This window comes from Dermacentor albipictus, chromosome 7, assembly GCF_038994185.2.
Source record: "Dermacentor albipictus isolate Rhodes 1998 colony chromosome 7, USDA_Dalb.pri_finalv2, whole genome shotgun sequence".
Lineage (NCBI taxonomy): Eukaryota > Metazoa > Arthropoda > Arachnida > Ixodida > Ixodidae > Dermacentor > Dermacentor albipictus.
In genome coordinates, this window is record NC_091827.1 from 51,416,381 (window position 1) to 51,438,316 (window position 21,936).

At 46.5% G+C, this 21,936-nt stretch overlaps 2 protein-coding genes across 5 annotated transcripts in view; one reads left to right on the top strand and one right to left on the bottom strand.

Moving 5' to 3' along the window:
* Nucleotides 1-93: 93 nt before the first annotated feature.
* LOC135910173 (MAD2L1-binding protein) lies at nt 94-6,405 on the top strand. The gene is made up of 2 exons (XM_065442228.1): nt 94-335; nt 1,416-6,405. Exons 1-2 carry the CDS (start codon nt 123-125, stop codon nt 2,037-2,039), a joined length of 837 nt encoding a protein of 278 aa, XP_065298300.1. The 5' UTR covers nt 94-122; the 3' UTR covers nt 2,040-6,405.
* Nucleotides 6,406-8,898: 2,493 nt separating this feature from the next.
* Nucleotides 8,899-21,936, bottom strand: part of LOC135910172 (putative FERM domain-containing protein FRMD8P1) — a 98,813-nt gene continuing 85,775 nt past the window's right edge. For all 4 annotated transcript variants that reach the window (XM_065442227.1, XM_065442223.1, XM_065442224.1 and 1 more), the window contains 2 exons: nt 11,336-11,431; nt 8,899-10,438 (listed from right to left, as the gene is read on the bottom strand). In XM_065442227.1, coding sequence (XP_065298299.1) covers nt 10,380-10,438; nt 11,336-11,431 — 155 coding nt within the window. In that variant the 3' untranslated portion in view covers nt 8,899-10,379. The remainder of the gene's footprint in view (nt 10,439-11,335; nt 11,432-21,936) is intronic.

The window sequence follows — 21,936 nt, forward strand, 5'->3', positions numbered from 1 at the left end:
ATGTTAGAAAATTACTTACATTAGAAACATTAAATACTACTGTATTACAAAATTATGCGCTATGACAAGCTCCGTTATTTCCATGACAACCACGTGTGACGCAAGAGGCGTCAATTTCAAACATGGCCGCCTGGAAGAAGCCAGCGGGCGCTGGCCGCGACCATCTGGACATAAACGTGGCATTCACGCGCACGATATTGCCGGACAAAATAGGCAAGCTTGTTGTGGAGATCATCAAGTACGTCCTTTACGAGCGCGAGCAGCTTCCGATGCCTTACGACGACCTAAAACGCCACGTTGAGGACGTCGCGCAGAGTCAAAGCGCCCAGAAAAAGGTTGGTGGCCGATTCAAAAGAAATTCTGCGATTCAATTTGACGAAAAGTGAATTATGTCTTTTTTTCCCCCTTTAGTTGTAGAATAGACGAACGAGATGCCGGCGATAAGTGATAAAAAGCAAAGGGTTCCGCTTCCGCTTCGCTATGTGGTTTTCAGGTCAAGTGTTCTCTCAGGGCGTTGAACTCGCAACACACTCAAATGCCCGCGGCATGCTGCCTTGACCGCGAGTATTCAAGCTACTGTCCGACTCGGCCGGATCCTTTGATGGTCGATTTCGGATGTGCTGCCGTGACAACAATATGAATGGCGTGTGTTCACCGGTCCAGTAGGTGTACGACGAGAATTTGGGCACACCTATTCGCGCTTGTACGGCATTAACATTTATATGCTTGCAGATTTGTGCCGAAAATGCCTCGTTGCTATTAGAAACCACGGGCTGGTTAACAAATTGGCGTGTCGCCTTTACCGCGAATGTTTCAATGCTCCGGTTTAACCAGTTAACCGCGGTTACGTGGATAAAGACGAAGACCGTGACGCCGGGGTCACATTACTAAGATGCTTGTGTTAGTATTATGCTCTACTACACTGAAAAAAAAAAATCCTAAGTCCACTTCCTGCACTCCTCTAGAGAGTATTCAGGTGGAGCTTTCGTGCGTGTATCCAAGGGCTAGGGGCACCTTCATTCAAAATGCATTCGACGCACAGCAGTTGTGCAAGCTTTTGTAACGCCCGTCATAAAGCAGATGCCAGGTTTCAGTAATAATTCATTGGTTGTTTGAAAAGTAGCTTGGCTTGCTGAGTCTGACCTTGTAACTTGGGCTGTGAGGGGTGAAGCTGCCTTGGTCACATTAAACAAGAGAGTGATTTAACACTGGTAGAACAAGCAATGTTGCTGAAGGCAACATTTTGACAAGGGTACTAGTCTTATCAGGGCAGCAACTGCTCAATACATTGGCTTAGGCGACATTCCTTGATCGACCACTGTTAATCACTTTGAGCATATATCTACCTGTGGACCTAACTCTTGTTTTAGACAGGAGATTGCGATTCAGCTTGAATGTGTGTACATCTGTTGCAGTCTGTCAATCCATTCCTATTGGCCAAGCAACGCAAGGCCATCACAAGCCTCCAGGGCATGGACGCCATCTTCAGCGTCGCCCAGGACCTCATCCGCGAGCGGAAGGTCACAAAGGTCCTGCTGCTATTCGGAGCCACGGTGCTTTCGCCCGTCGAGAGCTACCTCATACGCGTACCGCAGCGCAGGCATGGCTGCCAGAGCTGTGGCACATCTGCTGGGTTTCGCCGCTGTATGCTCGATGTCCTCGAGGCGTTCCTCCGGGTCGACGCCACCCGCAAGGCTGCCACTGCTTCCAAACTGATGACATTCCTGCTCGTAAGGAAAGAGGATGTCGTCTGCAACCTCATGGATGTCAAGTACAGCTTCGACGTACCGCGGAAGGGCAGCCTCACGACCCTCGAGCTCAATCTTCCTCCCTGCCCGCATGACGTTGTGGAGGACGGCTTGCAAGTGTGGTCTGATGCCATCCAAGATGTGTCCGCTTTTGCTGATGAGGATGTGTCGCAGAGTTGCCCCGGAGAGTACGTTTGGGTGCAGTGCAAGCCAGTGTTTCTGACGGTAGGCCCCAGCACATTTGTAAAAGAATCGCCGGCAGAGTCTTCGAAAAATTCCCTTCTCAGTTAGCATGACAATGCTTAATGTAAAAGCAGTATAGTTCACTTCCACTGCTAGCCAAATGAGCAAGCATTCCTTGCACCTCTTGTAGTGAGAACCATGCATTTATGATTTGCCATACATCACATGAGCTCATCCAAAGGAGTGTTAATATCGCTTCTTGCCGGATCAGTGTGATGGCTGGCACGCTGTTCATTGTCGTATGCTTGAGTGGCTGGAAGTGGTCTTTTGCAGTAACAGCAACTGCAGCACTTCACCTGCATCGAAGACGATGACATTCTGGCTAACACGAAAAGCAAATGTTGTTGATCTTACAGACATCTACTTCAGCGTTTTGCCATTCTGCTATGCTCACGGCCAAGCATGAACTGAATATGTGGTCTGGTGCTAGCTGCATGCGCTCCTCGTGGAAGTGATTGGTGCCTTCGAAGTCCGCAAGGAGATTACATTCAAGAGTGGTGCAAGCTAGTGCTCTTGATAATGACTTGATGGCATGTTTGAGAAAGATGCATCATCCAAGGCATCTAAAAGCTCGCTTTTCAGGTGACCTGTTGCCACATATTGTGAAAGGAGTAACTATTTACTCTGATATTTACTGAATAAGCTTAGGTTACCATCTTCTATGGTGAGAAATGCCTGCATGTACAAAGGCAACAACTCGCCAGTCATTCTGCCGGCTCAGCATAAACATGATTTGTAGACTTTTTTTTTCTATAGCAGGGAATCCAAACGCCAATGCGCCAAGACAGTCACAGCCGTAAACTGTGCATTCAAACATTAATAACCAGGAAGTCAGGTGATTTAGTGAGGTCTCACGATTTGAAAAGGCAGGCCTTTTCTGGCTGACAATCTTAAAGGCCACAGACAGAAGAACAAACAGGACAGCAATGCACTTCTTTGGTATCTGCTTTATTGTACTTTTTGTTCCTGCTTCTTAAAATCGTGAATGCTAAAGTATATCCCACTGGCTTCATGGTTAGTGTCGTGAGCGCTAGTGTTTGCTTAAAGGAATGGCTTCGCTATGAATCTGAGAAAACAGGTGTGTTGCTGCCAGCCAAGTGTGCATACTTGCGCACTAAGCGAGGGAGGCACTGTCCTAATGTGTGCCATTCTAAATGCTTTAGAAATGTCCAGCATTGCCGGACCACTATCAAAACAAAAGAATTCACAGGAAGATGCAGAGTCATTGGAGTATTTGACAGAAGCTGAATGTGGGGAGCCCTTAGTCCATGTTTTAACAAGGGGGTCCAAGATAAGTCTGCTTTCCAAAACATTGGCTCCAGGTTGAGGCCTCCCTTGTTCACACGCTGATGAAGCGACCCACCTCTTCGTGCGATATGTGCTCTGAGCACCGACATAACGGCCATAACATTTGGCCACTAGATACTTTTAGCGTGTCCATTATTCCGGCAAACCGCAGCGGTTTGAGCGGATTACCGGATGGTCGTACCGGGGCGGTTTGGGTGGATTAGCGGGGGCGTAAACGTGAGCGGCCAGATTGGTGGCGCCAGCTGGTGGTGCAAAGCTCAACCACCTAAACACAGAGCCACTTACTATATTCTTCTTAGCTGGGTGTAAGTTTTCGACATCAGCGTAATTGTGAACACAATTTATGCCGCTGCCGAAAATTTGCACCAGCAGTGAAGCAGAATAAAGCAGGTTAATGCAATTTTAGCTCTGTGTTTGTCTGATTGAGCTGTACAACACCAGGCAACTGCACCACTCCGGCTGCTCATGTTTACGCCCCCCGACCATCCGGTAATCCGCCCAAACCGCCCCGGTTTGCTGGAATAGCGGACACGCTAAAGGTCCTTACTGATAGAACTTGATAGTATGTAAAAGTAGGGACAACTGGACGAGTTGAGGTGGTAACATGGTGAAACTGCGTCAGAAAACGAGACGGTGTGCTGACTCTTCAAATGAAGTTTATCAAAAAAAAACATGCAATACCTTTCATACGTACCACCTGGTGGACAGACAGATACATGGCAGAAAAAGCTAAATGAACTAAACAAACCAAATGCAAGGAAAAAGAAACAATGTAAGAACAAATATGAGGCCAATAAAGTTCAGTTGAGAGCCAGCACATCATCTTATTTGTTTTTTTATGCTTATATTTGGTGCTGTTTCATGGTGTTCATAGTGTGCAAGTAATTTTACAGTGCAGCACTGGCAAACACAAAGACAGGGTCACGACGCAGTGTCCCGATTTCTGCTGTCCTGTGTGTTTCGCTTACACCGCTCTGCACAGCTAGCCCCATCAGTCTGTAATTTCTAATTTTACAGTTTTATTCTCCAGTGTGCACTTGCACAGCTAAATGTCTCATTAGTTGAACTGTGCAATTTGCGCCTCCTTTCAACTTTGTTGCATTAGCATTCGACGGTACTTTTTTGTACCGAATTCCCTAACAGACAAAGTGTGGAAAGAAGCGACATTACTTTTGGCAGAATGAATGAGGTCTTTTGTTGCGCGACTGCTAATCACACCGCACATGAATGAAACCTCCAGCCTTTCTTTTCTGCTTCTATTTTTTAACAGACGGCATATGCAGATTGCTAGAGAGACTGAAGGCTGAAATGGCCCGACAAAAGCCTCCAACTCACTGCAGTTTGAAAAGAGACAATACACAGAGGCAATCGTGAGAGTATTTTCACAGAGACATAACCACATCTCGTCTTGACAAATTTGCAAACCATGTATGTAAAAACATTTTACTCTCGGTAAAATGTAATGGCGATTGATCACGACTTCATAAAACAAAAGCACTGGAGTCTTGCTTATAGGTATTTAATGCGGTGAACACGCAGCAAGACGAACATGGATCCACATGATCAGAATCGCAGAAAGCAAGCTTTGTGCTAAATAAAAGCCCTCATCCTTTGTGAGGCGATTGGATGAGTCTTGTACTCGATGAAAACGATAGCTTGAAAAATGCCGCGCAGCTCAGCAAAGTGTATTTAATAGAACTGTGCCATGTGAAATTTTCCCTTGGTGGAGGAAGTCAGACGTGCAAGTTAAGTTTTATATTTGTTGTCTACATATATCTGTTGTTATTGTCTGCTGTTTTTTGTGCATATGTCCAGTCCTGCTCAAGCATGTTATACTATTGAGTACTGCATGTGATATCACCCATTGCAAATTCATTGTGTTGTATATCGCCCGATCACTGTTGAGATATCTAATGGTCCACACGAAAAATCAATCGCCGAGAATTTTGCACTGTCGCCAACGGCAGTTGATTACCAGATGCCATCAATCCTCTTTTGGGAGTTAATCTAATATTTGCAAGAAATGGCATTAGCGAGGAACTGTACGTGTGAATGGTTTTGATTGTAGTGCTTTTGCGTTTACTTTGTTTTTCTTTAATATACAGGCTTTGTTAACTAGGATAGCTCAGTTGGGTCTCTGATGCTTCCCAACAAGAGTTTGATTGACAGCTTGACAAGCACATTGCAGCTCTTGCGCATGCTTCCCAAGTGTGGTGCCGACCCCTGTTTTGAACCGTCTGAGCCTCTTTTGTTACAAAGGTGGCCTGTGTAATGTGCCAAATCATCCGCTCATCATTCAGTGTCACCATTCTTCACAACATTGTTCGTCAAATTGCCCGCATTGAATATATTTTTATCGCCATTTCTATTGAATCTTGTTCTACTGGAGATATTTGTGTGCTCACCACTGCCGTTCCAATGTATACTTGTACAAGCATTGTACAAACATTGTACATGTTCCAATGTACAATGTTTTTACTTATGATAAGGTAATTGTGTTCAGTTGGGCAATCGGTATAGCTCATTAAGCAACTGAGAATTCTTTTTTCTTGTCTCTGTATGCCTATATGATGGCTTTGTCATAAGTTTCCAAGACAAGCTATGTATTATTTTAGTGCGAAATAGTCATCAAAATTTGCTTTCTACAAAAACAGCTAAATTTAGTGTTGAGTAAATCGATGAGTCAATTCACCAGATGTCATGTACAAATGAAGTTGTAAGTTCCTGAACAAACCACTGCTGTGTCGTTCAAGGCCTTTGGTATGCTTGGTACGTGATGAAAGAAAATGGTGTCGTGAAAAAAAAAATGAAAACAAATGGCCGTGTCATGTTTAGGCCAAGTGTTGACATCACACAATGCTCATTATTCTTTGGCATATTTAAACGTGTCTTTATTTCAATGATGGTCACAAAAATCTGTACATATTTGACATTCCTTGCTTGAACACAGCCATGTACTGCATCAGTAGCCGCACTTTTTTTTAAAACGACCATCTGACTTGTTGCTCAAAGAACGATTTCGACAGCGTACACAGACTGTCTTCTTCATCCTGTACATTGTCTTGTCTATGTTGGTGGGAAGAGAATAAACGCATACAAACATCAACATTGACCATGTAAACAAATGTGCACCAGTGCGGACATGGTGCAGAGAGTAAACAATGCTTCAGAACTTTTCTGCAGATGATCGACATTGTGGATGATAGACATTTGTCCTATGTAGCAAAAAAAGTCATTTTCTTGTCGCTACGATAATAAACTACTAGGCAATGTTACCAGCATTGTAAGTGAACTGGCAAAGGGTAAACACAGAAGTGGGCAATAAAGGACTTCACATATTTGTTTCAAGCAATATCTCTAGGTGCACCCTTCAGTAACGTTTGCGCTTCAACCGAATCTGTGCACGGACTATTCACCCATTAGCCATGGTATTCCATGATACATCTGCATGTGTGTAAAGACATCAGAACTGGTCAACAGCGTGGGAACATATTCTTCAGAAACCTTGACACTAGCATATGCTTCTGCACTTCAGAAAAGGTGTTCATTTGCATGTACTACACTTTTCAATAACGTTTACTCGCATACAGTGCGTAGGCAAGCAAAGGAAAAACAAGAACGGACAGCTGAAGCTGCAACTGCAGACCTTGTCGTCTGTCGCCCAACTCAGTGGCCAGTTGGTACAAAGTTTGTTTTATACATTTGTACATTCACAAATCCTCATAAAAAATTTTTTTGTGCTACAGAGACAGTCTTGTAACTGAAAAAAACTATTATTCAAGCGACGTCAGCTTGTGAGTAGTAGCAACAGTATAGATACCTTGTGGTGCTTTTTTTTTAAAACTGTTTCTGGCCCAATGATTCCTGTAGGAAGCACGTTTTGCAGGAAATATCGACATAGAGAAGAACCAATGCCGCAATTACTTTCGGAAATGAATTCAGCAATGCGAGCTACATAATTTGTCAACTGTGCCGCAGATAAATAGGGCTCTCCCTAAAGTTTCACAGATGTCCATGCGACGCATCCCACTAAGGCTTGGCCTCGGCATTTCATTTTCGGAGCCTGTTGCCAAATGCATATAACCTGCCTTGGGTGGCACAAAAATCGTCTTAATTTGGCCATATTTCGTGCCATTATGATTGTGAATTAAGGAGTCTGAAGAACCACACGCTACTTACCAAAGGTTGCACTTTTGTGTGTTCACGAGCAAAACCTTCAAGTGATTACCATAAAATTCAGTGGGAAGTTTTCCTTTATTTTCCTTCAAGTTTAGTTGTTCGAAGGCACGTAATAAAACATTTTCACTTCATTAAAAATGCGAACTAGAAGGGGTTAAACAAAGCTCGTGCTCTTATTGTCGAGAGGAACTTGAGCTCATTGACCTGCTGCATAGAAAATATTTGGCAGCAATGGTAAAACCTCCACAAAACAGACCTGGGTCACCTTCAAAGAGTCGCATGAACTGACAATGTTTCCAACTCGTTGGAGTCAGACCATTTGTCATGGGATGTTGCCACTGACATTCTTGTTCTTGTGGCCATGCATGTCAAAACATTGCTCACCACAAATAATGGTACATTCAAGTTGTCAAGACCACTTCCTGTTCTGAAGTGTAGTGCCTTTTGCTCGTTCAGAATTACACGTTTCTATGCAAACTGAAGGACATCGCGACAAGACGCACGGGTAGCTCTTTACTACTGTGATGCAGTTTAAAGAAAAATCGCCGCTCAACAACAACACCCTCTTGGACTGCTTGTATGTCTGTACACCACACAACGTAAATGACAGCTGCTAGAACTCGATCGAATCGTAAGTCAGTGGCGCACGTCCGAGAACAACGGTGAGGACGAAAAATGGCATGTTCAGGAGCACAGAGAACTCGCAAGTGGAACTGTTGTAGCCTGGGCTGGTCACTCCCGAGTGCAAGATGCTAGCACATTTGCATGAACATCTACGCAAGACACACTTCGTAATGCAGAAAAACGGACATTACTATGACCGCAACGTAATGCATTTACATACTCTTAAGTCGGTGCATGTAAGTACTAGTTGATTCTGTACATGATCTTCCTTTATGCTTCTGAACTGAGGTTAAAAGGAGACACGAGCTCCATCTCAACGTGTAACAGCAACCCAATCACCACACTTCCCACATGTCTTTGCTTTTTACCTTTTTCGCTTCGGATCTGGCATCATAGTTGGCTATCTTGGCACACATGCGGGATAAAAGAATAGTAACCTATTTAGCAACAAAGAGGCTGTATTTCTGATCATTTTTGGATATACCTTCATGCAGTGCAAGATTCATCTTTGATGCCACGCAGGACTGTTGGAAATCCCTACTATACATGCTCAAGAGGTAGGCAATGTGAAAATACTGTTGAATGAAGTGGTGCACCATTATTTCAATCGCATTTTCTTTGATCTTGCTCAGCCAATCAGTGTTGACTCACAGCAATATCCGCACAAGTTGTCGATCAAAATTGTAACCACACAATTCAGCTTGCCATTTTGCATTGTGACATAACTATCTGGTCTAAGATGATAGCTTAACAGGCACTAACTGCATTACCGTGGCCTTTCTACATCAACATAGACTCAGATGCTTTTCTGCCTCTCGATCCAATGTTACAAGGCACCGACAGATTTCCAAAGTGACGATTTCATCTTGACATGAAACATGAGAGGCATTGGAACTTTCTGGCAGAAGCTGTGGACCAAGGGCCAAACTTTGTAACAACCCATTCTATCTTCCATTCTCTTCGCTCTTTGTCACTGGCTTGAGCCCTGTTATCGCCTGGTTTGGACAGACAGTGCAATAAATGATAAGAACAGGAGAATGGAAAACGAAACGGATCATTACAAGATATGACACCAGGCCAGCCTCTTTACCCACTTAAAAATTGTCGCCAGCACATGAGGGCATGGAAGTTCACCTGCGAAGCCGTGATGTACAGCAGGGAATCGTGCTGTAAATAAAATTCATTGTGTGCAGGAGGCACGGCAGCAGGCTTAACATATACATCTGTGCTGCCTTTCTCGGCTACAATAAAAGAGTAATCACCACAGCAACAGCAGCGAAATAAAAATCGAAATATTCTACTATCTAATACTGATGTGGCTCACAGACACCGTTTGTCAGCGGAGCCACGGTATAAAAAACGAAAGACAGCGTAACAATGGAAAAAGTGAGGACGTCACAAAAAAGCCCTCTGGGTGGTGATGGGGAAAAGGGGTCGAAGAGGTGGTTTTTCGGAACACATCACTTCCTCTGATAAATGTGTGCGCCTCTTTCAGTGCCAGCATTCTGGGCCAAACAGGCGTGCCATCCTGCAGCTCACACCCGATCTCACCAGGTGCGTACGAAATGCTGCTCTAGAATTCGCGCCTCACAAAGTCGTTACAGGGTGAGCAAAAACGATTTACAGACGCATCTAGCAAAGGTTTCTTTCTGTGGGCAGTAGCCATTGCAGCAGCCATTCCAGGCCATTTTCGTAGCCGTTTCTAGCCATTTTCACAGCCATGTTAAACCTTCTCGTGCATTCTGCACTATCTATGGCTTGTTTCAAACAAGGAGATAGATCAGTCACAGCAATGGTAGCAGCCATTTCAGCAGTCACTTTCACAGCCATGTTGAACCTTTTTACACATTCTATCTGCACCCCTGGCTTCTCTCACGCGAACGTGTAAATTAGTAGCAGGCTTTCCGAAGGAAAGGAAGCTCTCTGTGTGCCTGGAATGCTGCATTGAGAGGGAAGCCTTTAAAGTACTGTTAATCCAATCCCTTAAGCCTTTGATTACTTCAGCCCCACAACATCGTTATAAGCTCGTACCGTCCAACGGCCACACAATGCTAGGTGCTTTCTTTGCCAGCAAGCCTATAGTGACATGGCATGCACCCAGAAAAGTGGCAATGTCCATTTAAAGCGAAATTGAGCTGCAAGATGGCACGCCTGGTTTGATGCATTGGCGCACTGTAATTAACCCCGCCCTGCAGCACGTGTTCGTGCGGAGCATGGACATCACTTCCAGGCAGCGGGATTGCCTCAGTACCAAGGTGGTTCCCTTTCGAACCCCAATCATCTCGGGCGGTCGTCCCTTCTGAACTCGAGGGAACCCTTGGAATTGAGGTAGTCACCTGCACGGGATACAAGTCACCAAGGTTACACGAGCGCAAAGAACCCGGATTGCTTATTGGTTTGAGACAACTGTCTCATGAAATCGCAATCTCAATGCCATGTGCCCCACAAAAAGGTTGGCACTGCCAAAATCAGTAACTCGATGGCACGATGAGGGTAGTAAGCAATAAAGGGTGTCAATACTCGAAGAATTTGATTAGAACATGAATACCTACAATTCAGTTTCTTTGAATGTTTGGTATATTCGGTGACAAACCCTACTCTAGATTGGTGCCTTGACACGTCTACGCCGTGCAACCTCTGTTGGCACAAAGTTCTTCCAGGCCAAAGGGACTGATCGAAACAACTAACACGACGCAGACAGAGGGAACGACTAAAGCAATGCATATGGAAAGCATCAAAGTAAGTGCAAAGCATGTGTATTGGGGCGTTAGCGAACATGCCGTGGGCCTCCCAATGTGAGAACCTACGACGGGCAGAAAACGACACCGAACCCGACAGTGAAAAGTAGGCGCACCTGAATTGCAAATAAATTCAGTGTTTTTGGCAATCCTGTGGTCCGTAAACTCGTGCTCGTCAGTGAAGCGTGAATGTAAATCGAAAGCTGAAAAGCTGAAATCAAGTAAAATTCATTTGCACCTTCTGACGTTAACGTAGCACAGGCTCCTACTTGTAGTTCCGGTGACTACAACATGTACAGTAACCGACCACATGCCAATTGCACAGCGCCCTGTGAATCTTTATAAATAGCTATTCTTATATTTAACCAGCTGTCTTTAATACTGTTTGAAAGGCCTTGTTAGGCCTCGCCAATCAGTTTTACAACAGAAATAAACACTGCCTCTCCAGTTTCCAGCAGGAACCTGCAGCGTAGAAGTCATCCCGACTTTACTCACCACTGCTGTTGAATTTTGCGATGGAAAGCTTTCGCAAGCGTCCCGACAGTCCTTGCTCCTGCCTGAGTTTCTTCACTGTCAGCGGCACCTGGATATCTGCAATCCAAGCAGTCACAATGAAAGATACAGCCATTTTGTGAAAACTGGGTGTTGCTACACTTTCTCCCTGTGCTTTTTCCTGTTTCCCTTTGCTGTTATTTTTATATTTTGAAGCCTCAATATTCCTTGCACTCCATACTTCAACTCAATTCCGTGCAGTGCAGCGGCAGCTATGGTTGCCGTCAGCCAGCCAGGAGTGTTTCTTGGAAAAAGAAGGAACGTTCATTCACAGTTCATTACTAATACACCCGTCACATTTTCATTCAGCTGCTAGTCCATACATGACCTTTCCAATCACTCATTAATCCGCCTGTGATACCCCTGTTTAAGTGGTCTCACATGTGGGAGGAGTAGCCATAGACGGTGAGCTAGCCTTTCATGTGGTTTTCATTATTGATGGGCTGACACGGCCTGTAGCTTTCACTGTACCGTAGAGAGTTGGCGAGTAGGATTTGTGATAGGATTTGTGATAGAATAAACAAGTATATTCTAACTGCAGAGAATTCTGAAACATCCTGCTGGTTCTTTTGTATTTTATGGATGCTGCCAGTGACTGGCAAACTGATACGTACATCCAGAGAAAGCACTAAATTGACGGTTGCAAACAAATTAGAGGAACATAAACATTAGAAATTCGGTTATGAATTACATGCAATAGACTGTCAATTCAAATCTGTCTAATCGGATTTCTCAGTTAGTTCAATCTCAAATCAAGATTCTAGCCAGCAAACATACATTTCTACAGACACAAACTTTCGTTACTTGGATCATGAAACTGGCCTTTGTTGGATATATGAAGCTTGTGTGGCCGGCTTGAATGCTACTGGGGTCACCCCAATAGTGACCCCAGTAGCAGCAGCGTCCATATTAACAGTGCTAAGGGACAGTGAATGCAACAAACACATGTCATTTCCAGATATGTCAGTCTGGTAATGGCGCCTAGCTCGCACCAACACCACTGCCATCACGAAATGGTGACAGTACCAGTCTTGCGCAGCATGACAACAATGATGCGTTGCTTTCAGTATTTGATCACCCACTAATGATTCACACTGCAGTAAGTGCGCTAAAAGCTCATTCAAAAGAATTCCTCATCCCATCACTCAGGACGAGGAAAAGTAATCGTCGCAGTCCAAGAGGCAAGGACTGCGACGCAATCGAAACAGAAAGTTCTCAATGCAGTCCCACGAACGTAATCGACGTGCTTGTTGACAGTGTTCACACATCTGCACTCTTGGACACAGGAACTGCCATATGTGTTATGGATGCTAAGCTTTGCCATATACTTCGGAAAGTCACGACGCCCCTTTCTGGGCTTCGAGGGGAATGTCTTCGCAATGTAGAAGCCGTCGAAGATGTGCAAGTTATGGACATGCCCGATGACCGTTACTGTACTAGTTCCAGTGCGCTCAGTGCTGTTTCTACAGGTGACCTATCACCCAGTGATGTGTTCAGTTATTCTATTGCCGATGACCTTACACCGGTCCAGTGGTCTCAGCTTTTGTGCCTCTTAGAACAATTTCATTCTTCTTTCGATGTAGGGCAATCTTCCCTAGGCCTTACATCAATTGTTACTCATCGGATTGACACTGGCTCACAACCGCCATTGCGGCTATGTCCGTACATGCGTCTCCTGCAAAACATTGTGTAATCAATGAACAAGTCGATGACACGCTTTGCCGCCAGGTGATACGACCTTCCAACAATCCATAGGCATCCCCTGTCGTCCTTGTTACGAAGAAAGATGGTTCTGCGCAGTTGTGTGCGGACTACTGCCGCCTCAGCAAGATCACCCACAAGGACGTCTACCCTCTCCTGTGCATAGACGATACGATTGACATCCTGCAAGGCGCTAAATTCTTTTCATCTCTAGATTTGCACTCAAGGTCCCATGGCAGACGCCGATCGGCCGAAGACGGCTTTTGTCATGCCCGATGGCTTATACGAATTTGACGTAATGCCTTTGGACTTGGTAACGCACCGGCAACCTTTGAGTGCATAATGGACACAGTTCTACGCAGCTTGAAATGGCACACGTGCTTCTTGTTTTTGCTCCAGATTTCACCACACACCTTCAATGGCTTCAGTGTGTTTTGATGTGTTTAACAAATGCTGGCCTACAACTAAACCTAAAGAAGTGCCGATTCGCAGCTCGGCAGCTGACAATTCTAGGGTATGTTGTATCCAAGGATGGCATACTTTCCAATCCAGTCAAACTTCAGGCCATTGCCAAATTCCCTAAGCCAACATCCGTCAAAGATTTGCGCAGTTTCATAGGTCTCTGTTCTTACTTCAGATGCTTCCTTCGTAATTTCCCCACCATCATATCGCCCCTGATGAAGCTACTTAAAAGCAATAGACCCTTCATTTCATGGTCGTCCGAGTGCGATGAGGCCTTAACAAAGCTCCATCATTAGCTAACGTTTCCGCTAATTTTGCGCCATTACAACCCAAAGCCCTTATGAAGGTGCATACAGATGCCAGTGGTATTGGCCTCAGCGCTGTGCTTGCCCAGCACAAGCAAGGGTTTCCTGAGTATGCTGTGGCTTATGCAAGTCATACGCTTACGAAAGCTGAGACCAATGACACTGTGATGAAAAAAGAATGCCTGGCCATCACTTCGGCTCTTACTACATTCCAATCTTATTTGTATGACCGTCCAGTTGATGTAGTCACGGAACACCATGCACTATATTGGCTGTCGTCTTTCAAAGATCTGTCAGGCCATCTTGCCCGATGGGCACTTCGCCTGCAGGACTACGATATCCGCGTGCTGTACCGCAGCGGACGCCAGCATTCAGACGCCGACGCCCTCTCGAGCTCTTCCTTGCCTGACGACAATGCCTACTGCTCACTATCCCAGTTTACTGTTTCTTCGCTCAACCTTACCATCGTCGCTTCTGAGCAGCGCAAGGACCATTGGATTGCCTCCCTCATAGACTTGCTTTCAAGTTCAACAGCACAACCAACCACTCACACGTTGTGTCGTCAAGCTCACCATTTTGCCATTAGCGCCAACCTGGTTGATTGACACAATTATAACCCCAATGGGCACCAGTGGTTGTTAGTAGTACCTCGCAGTCTGCGTTCGACGCCAACCCACAGTGTGCACACTCTTGAGTTTTCAAAACGTACCAACACATTCGACAGTAGTACAGTACCACTGGCGCGAGGTGTACAGCTAGGCTCAGAAGTTCGTTGCCTCTTGCCCTAATTGTCAGCAGTGCAAATCTTCATCCCGCCTCTCGCCAGCCATTTTGCAACCTTTACCTTGCCCTACCCGGCTGTTTGGGCACGTTAGCATCATTTTGTACGCTGACACCAGCTGACATCAGTTGGAAACATTCCCCTGACATCATCTGGAAACCGCTGGGCCATGGTGACAGTTGGCTACCTCATGTGAGACACCAAAACTGCCGCCCTCCCGGCGGCTACAGCGCACGATGTTGCCTCCTTCCTGCTTTGTCGATTCATCCTGCGTCATGGGCCACTTCAGGAACTGCTGTGATCGTGGACGCATTTTCCTGCTTGAAGTAGTTGAAGCCATTCTTAAAGAGTGCCACATTGTACATCTTACAACTACAGCATATAATCCTCAAACCAATGGCCTTACGAAACACTTCAACCGTACGCTCAGCGACATGGTTGCCATGCACGTCGCTTCCGACTGCACCAATTGGGATGCCATTCTGCCCTTCATGACCTAGGCGAACAACACCGCTACTCATAGTACCACCGCCTTTTCACCCTTTTCCTTACTGTACGGTGTTACGAACTTGTACCGCTGCACCACGATTACGGCTTTGTGGTCCCGTAGCGCTCGTCACCCGTTTCGTGACAGAGCGTTGGTAGCGATGACTCCGAGCCTGGCGTCGATGAGAATAACAAAAGGGACTTTATACATTATATACAGGTTATCATACAGGACATGAACGGGTCGGCACTGGGGCCGAGTGCTCACAACAAACGCGACTGTTCTCGCATGACGACGTCCGGCGAAAACGCGTTACACATCTCACCCCAGTCGGGAGCGACACTCTCTCCCGGTGGGGTCGGCAGATCCTGTTTTCGAGCGGCGTGTCGCTGCTTTTATAATCCCCGAGGCCCATTGTCACTCAAACGGCCCAATACAAAGTCAGCACACGACGGTCGTCCGAGGGGTCCAACCAGCGACCGCGCTGGCCACCCGGTTCAAAGTTCGCGCGCGCGGTGACCTCCAGGCAAGGGAGGTGCGGCGCCGGGCCGTCTGGCACACGCGGACACGTCTAAACACGCTGCTCGCCGAGGCTTCTCCCGCACGACGGCGCAGCATCTTGTCTTGTGAAGGGAGAATTATGGCGCTCGCAGGATAGATTCCGCATCTTGCAGATTCGGAATCCGGGCTTGTGGTAATGGCACAACAGCATCCCCGCCCTCAGATAAGGCGCCGGGAAGACGAGCTGCCTCCACGTGGCTCGGATGCCAGGCGCGCACGTTCGTCAGGCTCGTCCAAGTTCACGTCCAGTGTCGGGACGCCAGGTAACATCACGTGCCCAGGTCCGACTCGCCAGGACAGGAGCTCTGCTCACCACGTCGTCGCCAAGGCACCTTGACCAGCTCCGCTCGGGTCGTTCCTAAGACCTTGCTTCTCGCCACTGGTCCCGCTTGGTCGTTCTGCAGCTTGCAAAACCGACCGGCAAAAGGCAACACCCAACACGAACAAGTGCCCTCTGTCTCCCGTCAAACACCAGACAAAGCCATAATTCAAATCAACCTAATTAATCGCTATCCCCTTTTTCTCCCGCTGTAACAAGAGGCAGGTGTACGATCTAGCACACAAGGCTCAAACAATCAGTGTTCAAATTAATAACACACCAAAATAGAAACAATTATTAATCAGCAATAATAATTACAAATAGAATGGTCCCCTTGAAATCGCTTTGGACCGAAAACATACTACTGAGGAAGCAAATGAGGTCATTCATTTTTCCCGGTGATATTTTCGCGGAATCCGAAGCTGCTTATATTTGCGACCCTGCTTATCCGTGTAGCGGCGGTACAATAAGCCAGATTCCTTGCCAAATGAAACCTCCTTTTTTTTCACTCCCCGTTTGACGCTCTTCCTCAGATCGGCTAGTGAACAATCTTCCTGTTGTTCGCGAATCCGAGTTTCCCTTTCAACTGCAGCCTGCTCCTGCCAGCTGGCGGAAACCGGAGCGAGTGTGGAGCCCGCGTCGCCTAATTGCGGCGTCGCGTCTCTATTGCGGCTAGCACTGCACGCGTCACTCCCACTCACCTCCAGGACCCGCTCGTCTAGGCCAGCCTCCGAGCTCTGCCTCTCCCGTGACTGCTCGCCACTCAAGTTACCGTGATCGGTCCGTGTGCCGCACCGCTGTTCGCTCACCGACGCTAAGTCAAGTTCCCTCGACAGCGGGCGCGCTTTGGATCGCGTGGGGGCCATGTACGCCACGTCGGCAAAGAATGATTTGCCGTGATCCCTCAGCAGCTGCTCCGAGCTATTTGAGAAGAGGTAGGAAAATTGCTCCGGGAGGGCGGCTGACACAGCGGCTTCGGTGTTAAGTTTCCCAAATTCTCCTTCAATGCTAACCGTTGCGATCGGTAAACAGACACTCTCCTTCTCGGCCACTTGCCGTATCCTAACGCACTCTCCCGTAAAATCACTCGAGGAGACGAAAGACGGGTGAACAACGTCCATAGTTGCTGCAGAGTCCCGCAGTGCTCGGCACTTCTTGCCGTTTACCTTAATTTCCTGCACATAGGGCTCCAATAGACGTATGTTTTTGTGAGTTTCCTGTATCGTTGCAAAAGCAATTCTCTCTGGGCAGCTTGCAGCGATGTGCCCTTGCTTTTTGCAATTGTAGCAGGTTAACGGTCTCCGTTTTTCAAAAGAACGCGTCATTTCGTTTCGCTGTTTCGGACCATCGTCATCATTCTGAGATGCATTCTGTCCATCCCTTACAGTTTCTTTGGGAAGGGACTCGTCGTCCCGAAACTCGCGACGCGTGATTTCCTTCCGTTCGTCGGGCTTCCCGTAAAACCCATCTCTTCTATCTGCTTTTTCTATGCGCACTGCCTTGCTGTGCAAGCTGCGGCGGGTGTAATACTCTTCCGCTAACTCTGCTGCCTTGTTTAGCTTAACCTCCTTTAGCCTATCTTGCAGCCAGAGCCGGACATCCTCATCAATGCAACGGTAGAACTGCTCCAACGCGATGCATTCGACAATTTTGTCGCGGTCGTCGTAAACCTCTTCGCCCTTCAGCCATTCCACCAAGTCGGCTTTTAGACGAAACGCGAAGTCAACATTCGACTCCTTACCCTTTTTTGCATACCGGAACCTCTGCCGGAAAGCTTCGGGCGACAATTTGTACTTCCGCAGTAGCGCTTCCTTCACATCACTGTAGCTCTCAAACGCCTCTTTCGATAAGCAAGTTATTACGTCTGATGCCTCCCCAGGAAGCAACGCTAACAGATTCTGTGCCCAGAGGGATCGCTCAATGCTATTCCGTTCGCACACGTGCTCAAATTTCACGAGGTATTTGGCCATATCCTCTCCGACGACAAAGGGTGGAAGTTGATCGCGTATTCTTGGAACGTTAGAAGTGAGACTAGGCGCCGGCGATCTATTTCGGGTTTCCAGCTCTTTCATTTTAAGCTCGTGCTCACGTCTCTCTTTCTCTTTCCTTTCCTCCTCGCAACGTTCCTTCTCCTCCCTTTCCCGACGTTCATTGATATCCGCCCAGGCCTCTGCGGCTTCCTCAGCCGTTACGTCCCCAGTCCTCATGACCTCAAGGATCGCATTCTTTCTTTTAGTTGAGCCCAACTCAATGCCCAAGTCCTCACAAATTTGGAGTAGTTCCTTCACCTTGTACTTCTCCATCGTTCACACTGTCCTCCTGCTGTTTACCCTTTTTGAATATACCTGCCGTACGCTACTATAACACTACTAGTAACACATATGCAAGTATATCACACACTGCCCTGTTTACCCCCTCAGCATCCCCTGGTTTTCAAAACACTCTTACTAGGCTTGAAACACACAAGGTTATCACAATGCAACACCAAATCCTTCCCTAAGCTACTATAACCTGTGTCAGAGAAAGTCTGGTGTTTGAGGTAAACTTCAGGCACTCACCGCGCCGAGGTAGCTGATGCCGGTCAATCCCGTAGCTGCCATCCAGTGTTACGACATCCAACCGGTGCCGCCAGTGTTACGAACTTGTACCGCTGCACCACGATTACGGCTTTGTGGTCCCGTAGCGCTCGTCACCCGTTTCGTGACAGAGCGTTGGTAGCGATGACTCCGAGCCTGGCGTCGATGAGAATAACAAAAGGGACTTTATACATTATATACAGGTTATCATACAGGACATGAACGGGTCGGCACTGGGGCCGAGTGCTCACAACAAACGCGACTGTTCTCGCACGACGACGTCCGGCGAAAACGCGTTACACATCTCACCCCAGTCGGGAGCGACACTCTCTCCCGGTGGGGTCGGCAGATCCTGTTTTCGAGCGGCGTGTCGCTGCTTTTATAATCCCCGAGGCCCATTGTCACTCAAACGGCCCAATACAAAGTCAGCACACGACGGTCGTCCGAGGGGTCCAACCAGCGACCGCGCTGGCCACCCGGTTCAAAGTTCGCGCGCGCGGTGACCTCCAGGCAAGGGAGGTGCGGCGCCGGGCCGTCTGGCACACGCGGACACGTCTAAACACGCTGCTCGCCGAGGCTTCTCCCGCACGACGGCGCAGCATCTTGTCTTGTGAAGGGAGAATTATGGCGCTCGCAGGATAGATTCCGCATCTTGCAGATTCGGAATCCGGGCTTGTGGTAATGGCACAACAACGGTCAGCATCCGTTGCACACCACCGACACAATTCTACTATACTGGCCGGATACATCTGAATGTGTTCCCATCTCTGACACGGCAAAACATGCTGAAGAGTGCTGCGATCTCGCTTGGGCCTTTGCCTGCAATGACCAAGAGCACCAGAACAGCACTCGCGGTGACACCACTTCTGCGCCCACCTTTCTTCCTGGAGCGCTTGTGTGGCTCTCGGTTCCTTCCGCTGCACCTGGTCTCCCTTCAACACTACTACCCAAGTATGAAAGGCCCTACCGTATCGTCGAACACACATCCCCCGTCAACTACACGATCGAGCCCATTGAACCGTCTTCCGACATGTACCTTCGTGGATGAGACACTGTCAACATCCACCGCCTCAAGACCTACTATGACCCACTCATAGTGACAAGCTGCTAGGTTGCCAGGTGGCTCCCTTTTCGTTCCCAGGGGTAATTGTAGAGGAGGATTAAAACGGCATAGTGGGTTGTCCTCCCCAGCACTTTCTAGTGGGTCATTCTCTTCAGTGCTCTTGCTCGGGAAACACTGCTCGTGCTGGGAGTCCATGTTCTGCTTTAACAGTTGGCCCCAAAACACCGGTGACTAATAAATGCCTTCACAAAGTGGTTTTACAACTTAAGCTAGCAGCAACAAATGGTGTCATGTTCCACGTAGCAGTGTTGCACGTAGAGCAGGGTCATGTTGCATATGAAGTCCAAGTGTGATAAGATCCTATAGTGGCCCATGTGCCGTATTCTTCAGTGCGAGTGAAAGCGTGCGTGCGAGGGTGAGCCAAGAAGTATACTGGCTTGATGAGCACCATCTTCCCAAATGAGCATGGGGACAGTGAGGCGAGCTCGCGATAAGACGATCAAGAGGGTGGGGAGGGTGTATGTGCAACACCATTAGCCGTGGGGCGGAGTGAACGCGAAAGTGTTTGGCTTCGCTTCGTACAGCCAATGTGAAGATATTGTCGACACGGAATGAAATTGTATCTTGTGTCACCAACCCTTAAATTCAACCAAATTATTTTTTTCTCATTCAAATTCGCTTTTTACGATCGCCCGATAATTCGAAAAAGATGCAGCTTCTTCACTGCAAAAAAAAAAACAAATCCACCGGCAACTGAACTTATATTAATAAAAGATTTAATTTCAATACAGTAGACTTACGTTAATTAAATATTTCGATTAATTCACTCCTGACTGAAGGTCCCAGTGAGTGCCCACATATTTCTATAGGGCCAAACATTCGTTATTTCGATCCTAAAACTGGCACTTGTCGGATAATTCAAATTTCACTAGTCAGCATGCATGTACCAGATCCCTATAGCGACACCAATAACGACCTCTTTAGTGGCAATGCCTGTCTTGGAAAAGTTTAGGGAACAGTGAATGCGTTGAACACATCGTCTCCCGTCGAAAACACTTATTTTTGGCCCACCCTAGGAAGATTTCCAAGCAATAAAAGTATTCGCAATGTCCGATTATGGTATTTATCCGATTTTAACGCTTGCGTCTTGCTTTCCAACGAAATTTGTTGTAAATATCCTGCGTGATGCAGTCAAATTAGCAACAAATTGATTTGGGCGAGTTGGTTCATCTTGGTTCGTCTGATTCAAGTTTTACACAATCGGATACGAAACCAAAACCACCTTTGCAGTGTTTGTATGCTTTACCGTACAACATGTATGCATTGCAGCAAAGCTGATTTTAAGAAATGTAGGATGTGTTTAAGTCTATACTACAAGGCCAGGCCGAAAATCTTTATTCTTCATCATCATCATCATCATCAGCCTGGTTACGCCCACTGTAGGGCAAAGGCCTCTTTCATACTTCTCCAACTTTGTCGTTTCAATCTTTATTCAATCTTATTTCAAATCTTTATTATTTCAGAACAATTTTTGAAAGAGCTACTTATTCTCAAATGTTGAAGTGACTACGGTTAGTCACAAGAGCTATTGTTCTAAAAGGAAAGGAATGAATTCTTGTGCATAATATATTATAAGAATGGCCCAAACTGCAACTGTGTCGTTCAATTTCTGCAGTTTTTATTGAAAAAAATTAATAATTGGCTTCACCAGGAATTCAACTTCCACCTTGCGGCCAAAAATTTCAATTTTCATATTAAAAAATTGTGGAATCTGAAAGTCCACAGTTGCATTCCGCATAAAATTCTACCCCAGTAAGCACCCTACCAATAAGTCATCTGTTTCTTATAACAACAGTTTCTGCAATCATAACCTTTTGTGAAAAAAACACAAACTGAGAGAAACGGTTCCAATAATTCTGAAGTCTGTAATTTTATTCGAATTGCATATATCGTACCTAAAACTGCAGTATACATTGGGCTTTCTTCAATTTGGCTTTGTTCTGTTGTAATAGCTGCAAGCTTTCTTTTTTTCCAAACCACTTTTGAGCTGTGGGCGTGTGTTAGGCTTGGGCAAATATTGTCAAATAAAACAGCAGCATGTTTTGCATTCTTTTTCAGCCTGTTTAATTCAACTTGCCAGACAATTTGATCAATTTCGTTAGTGCTGTGAGTCCCGTCAGGGCTGAATCACCGTAAGTCGACTGTATAATGATATTCTGATATAACGAAGCAAGCTGACAATCTGACTGATTTTGTTATGTTGAGGTTTAACTCCATATCACTTATTTC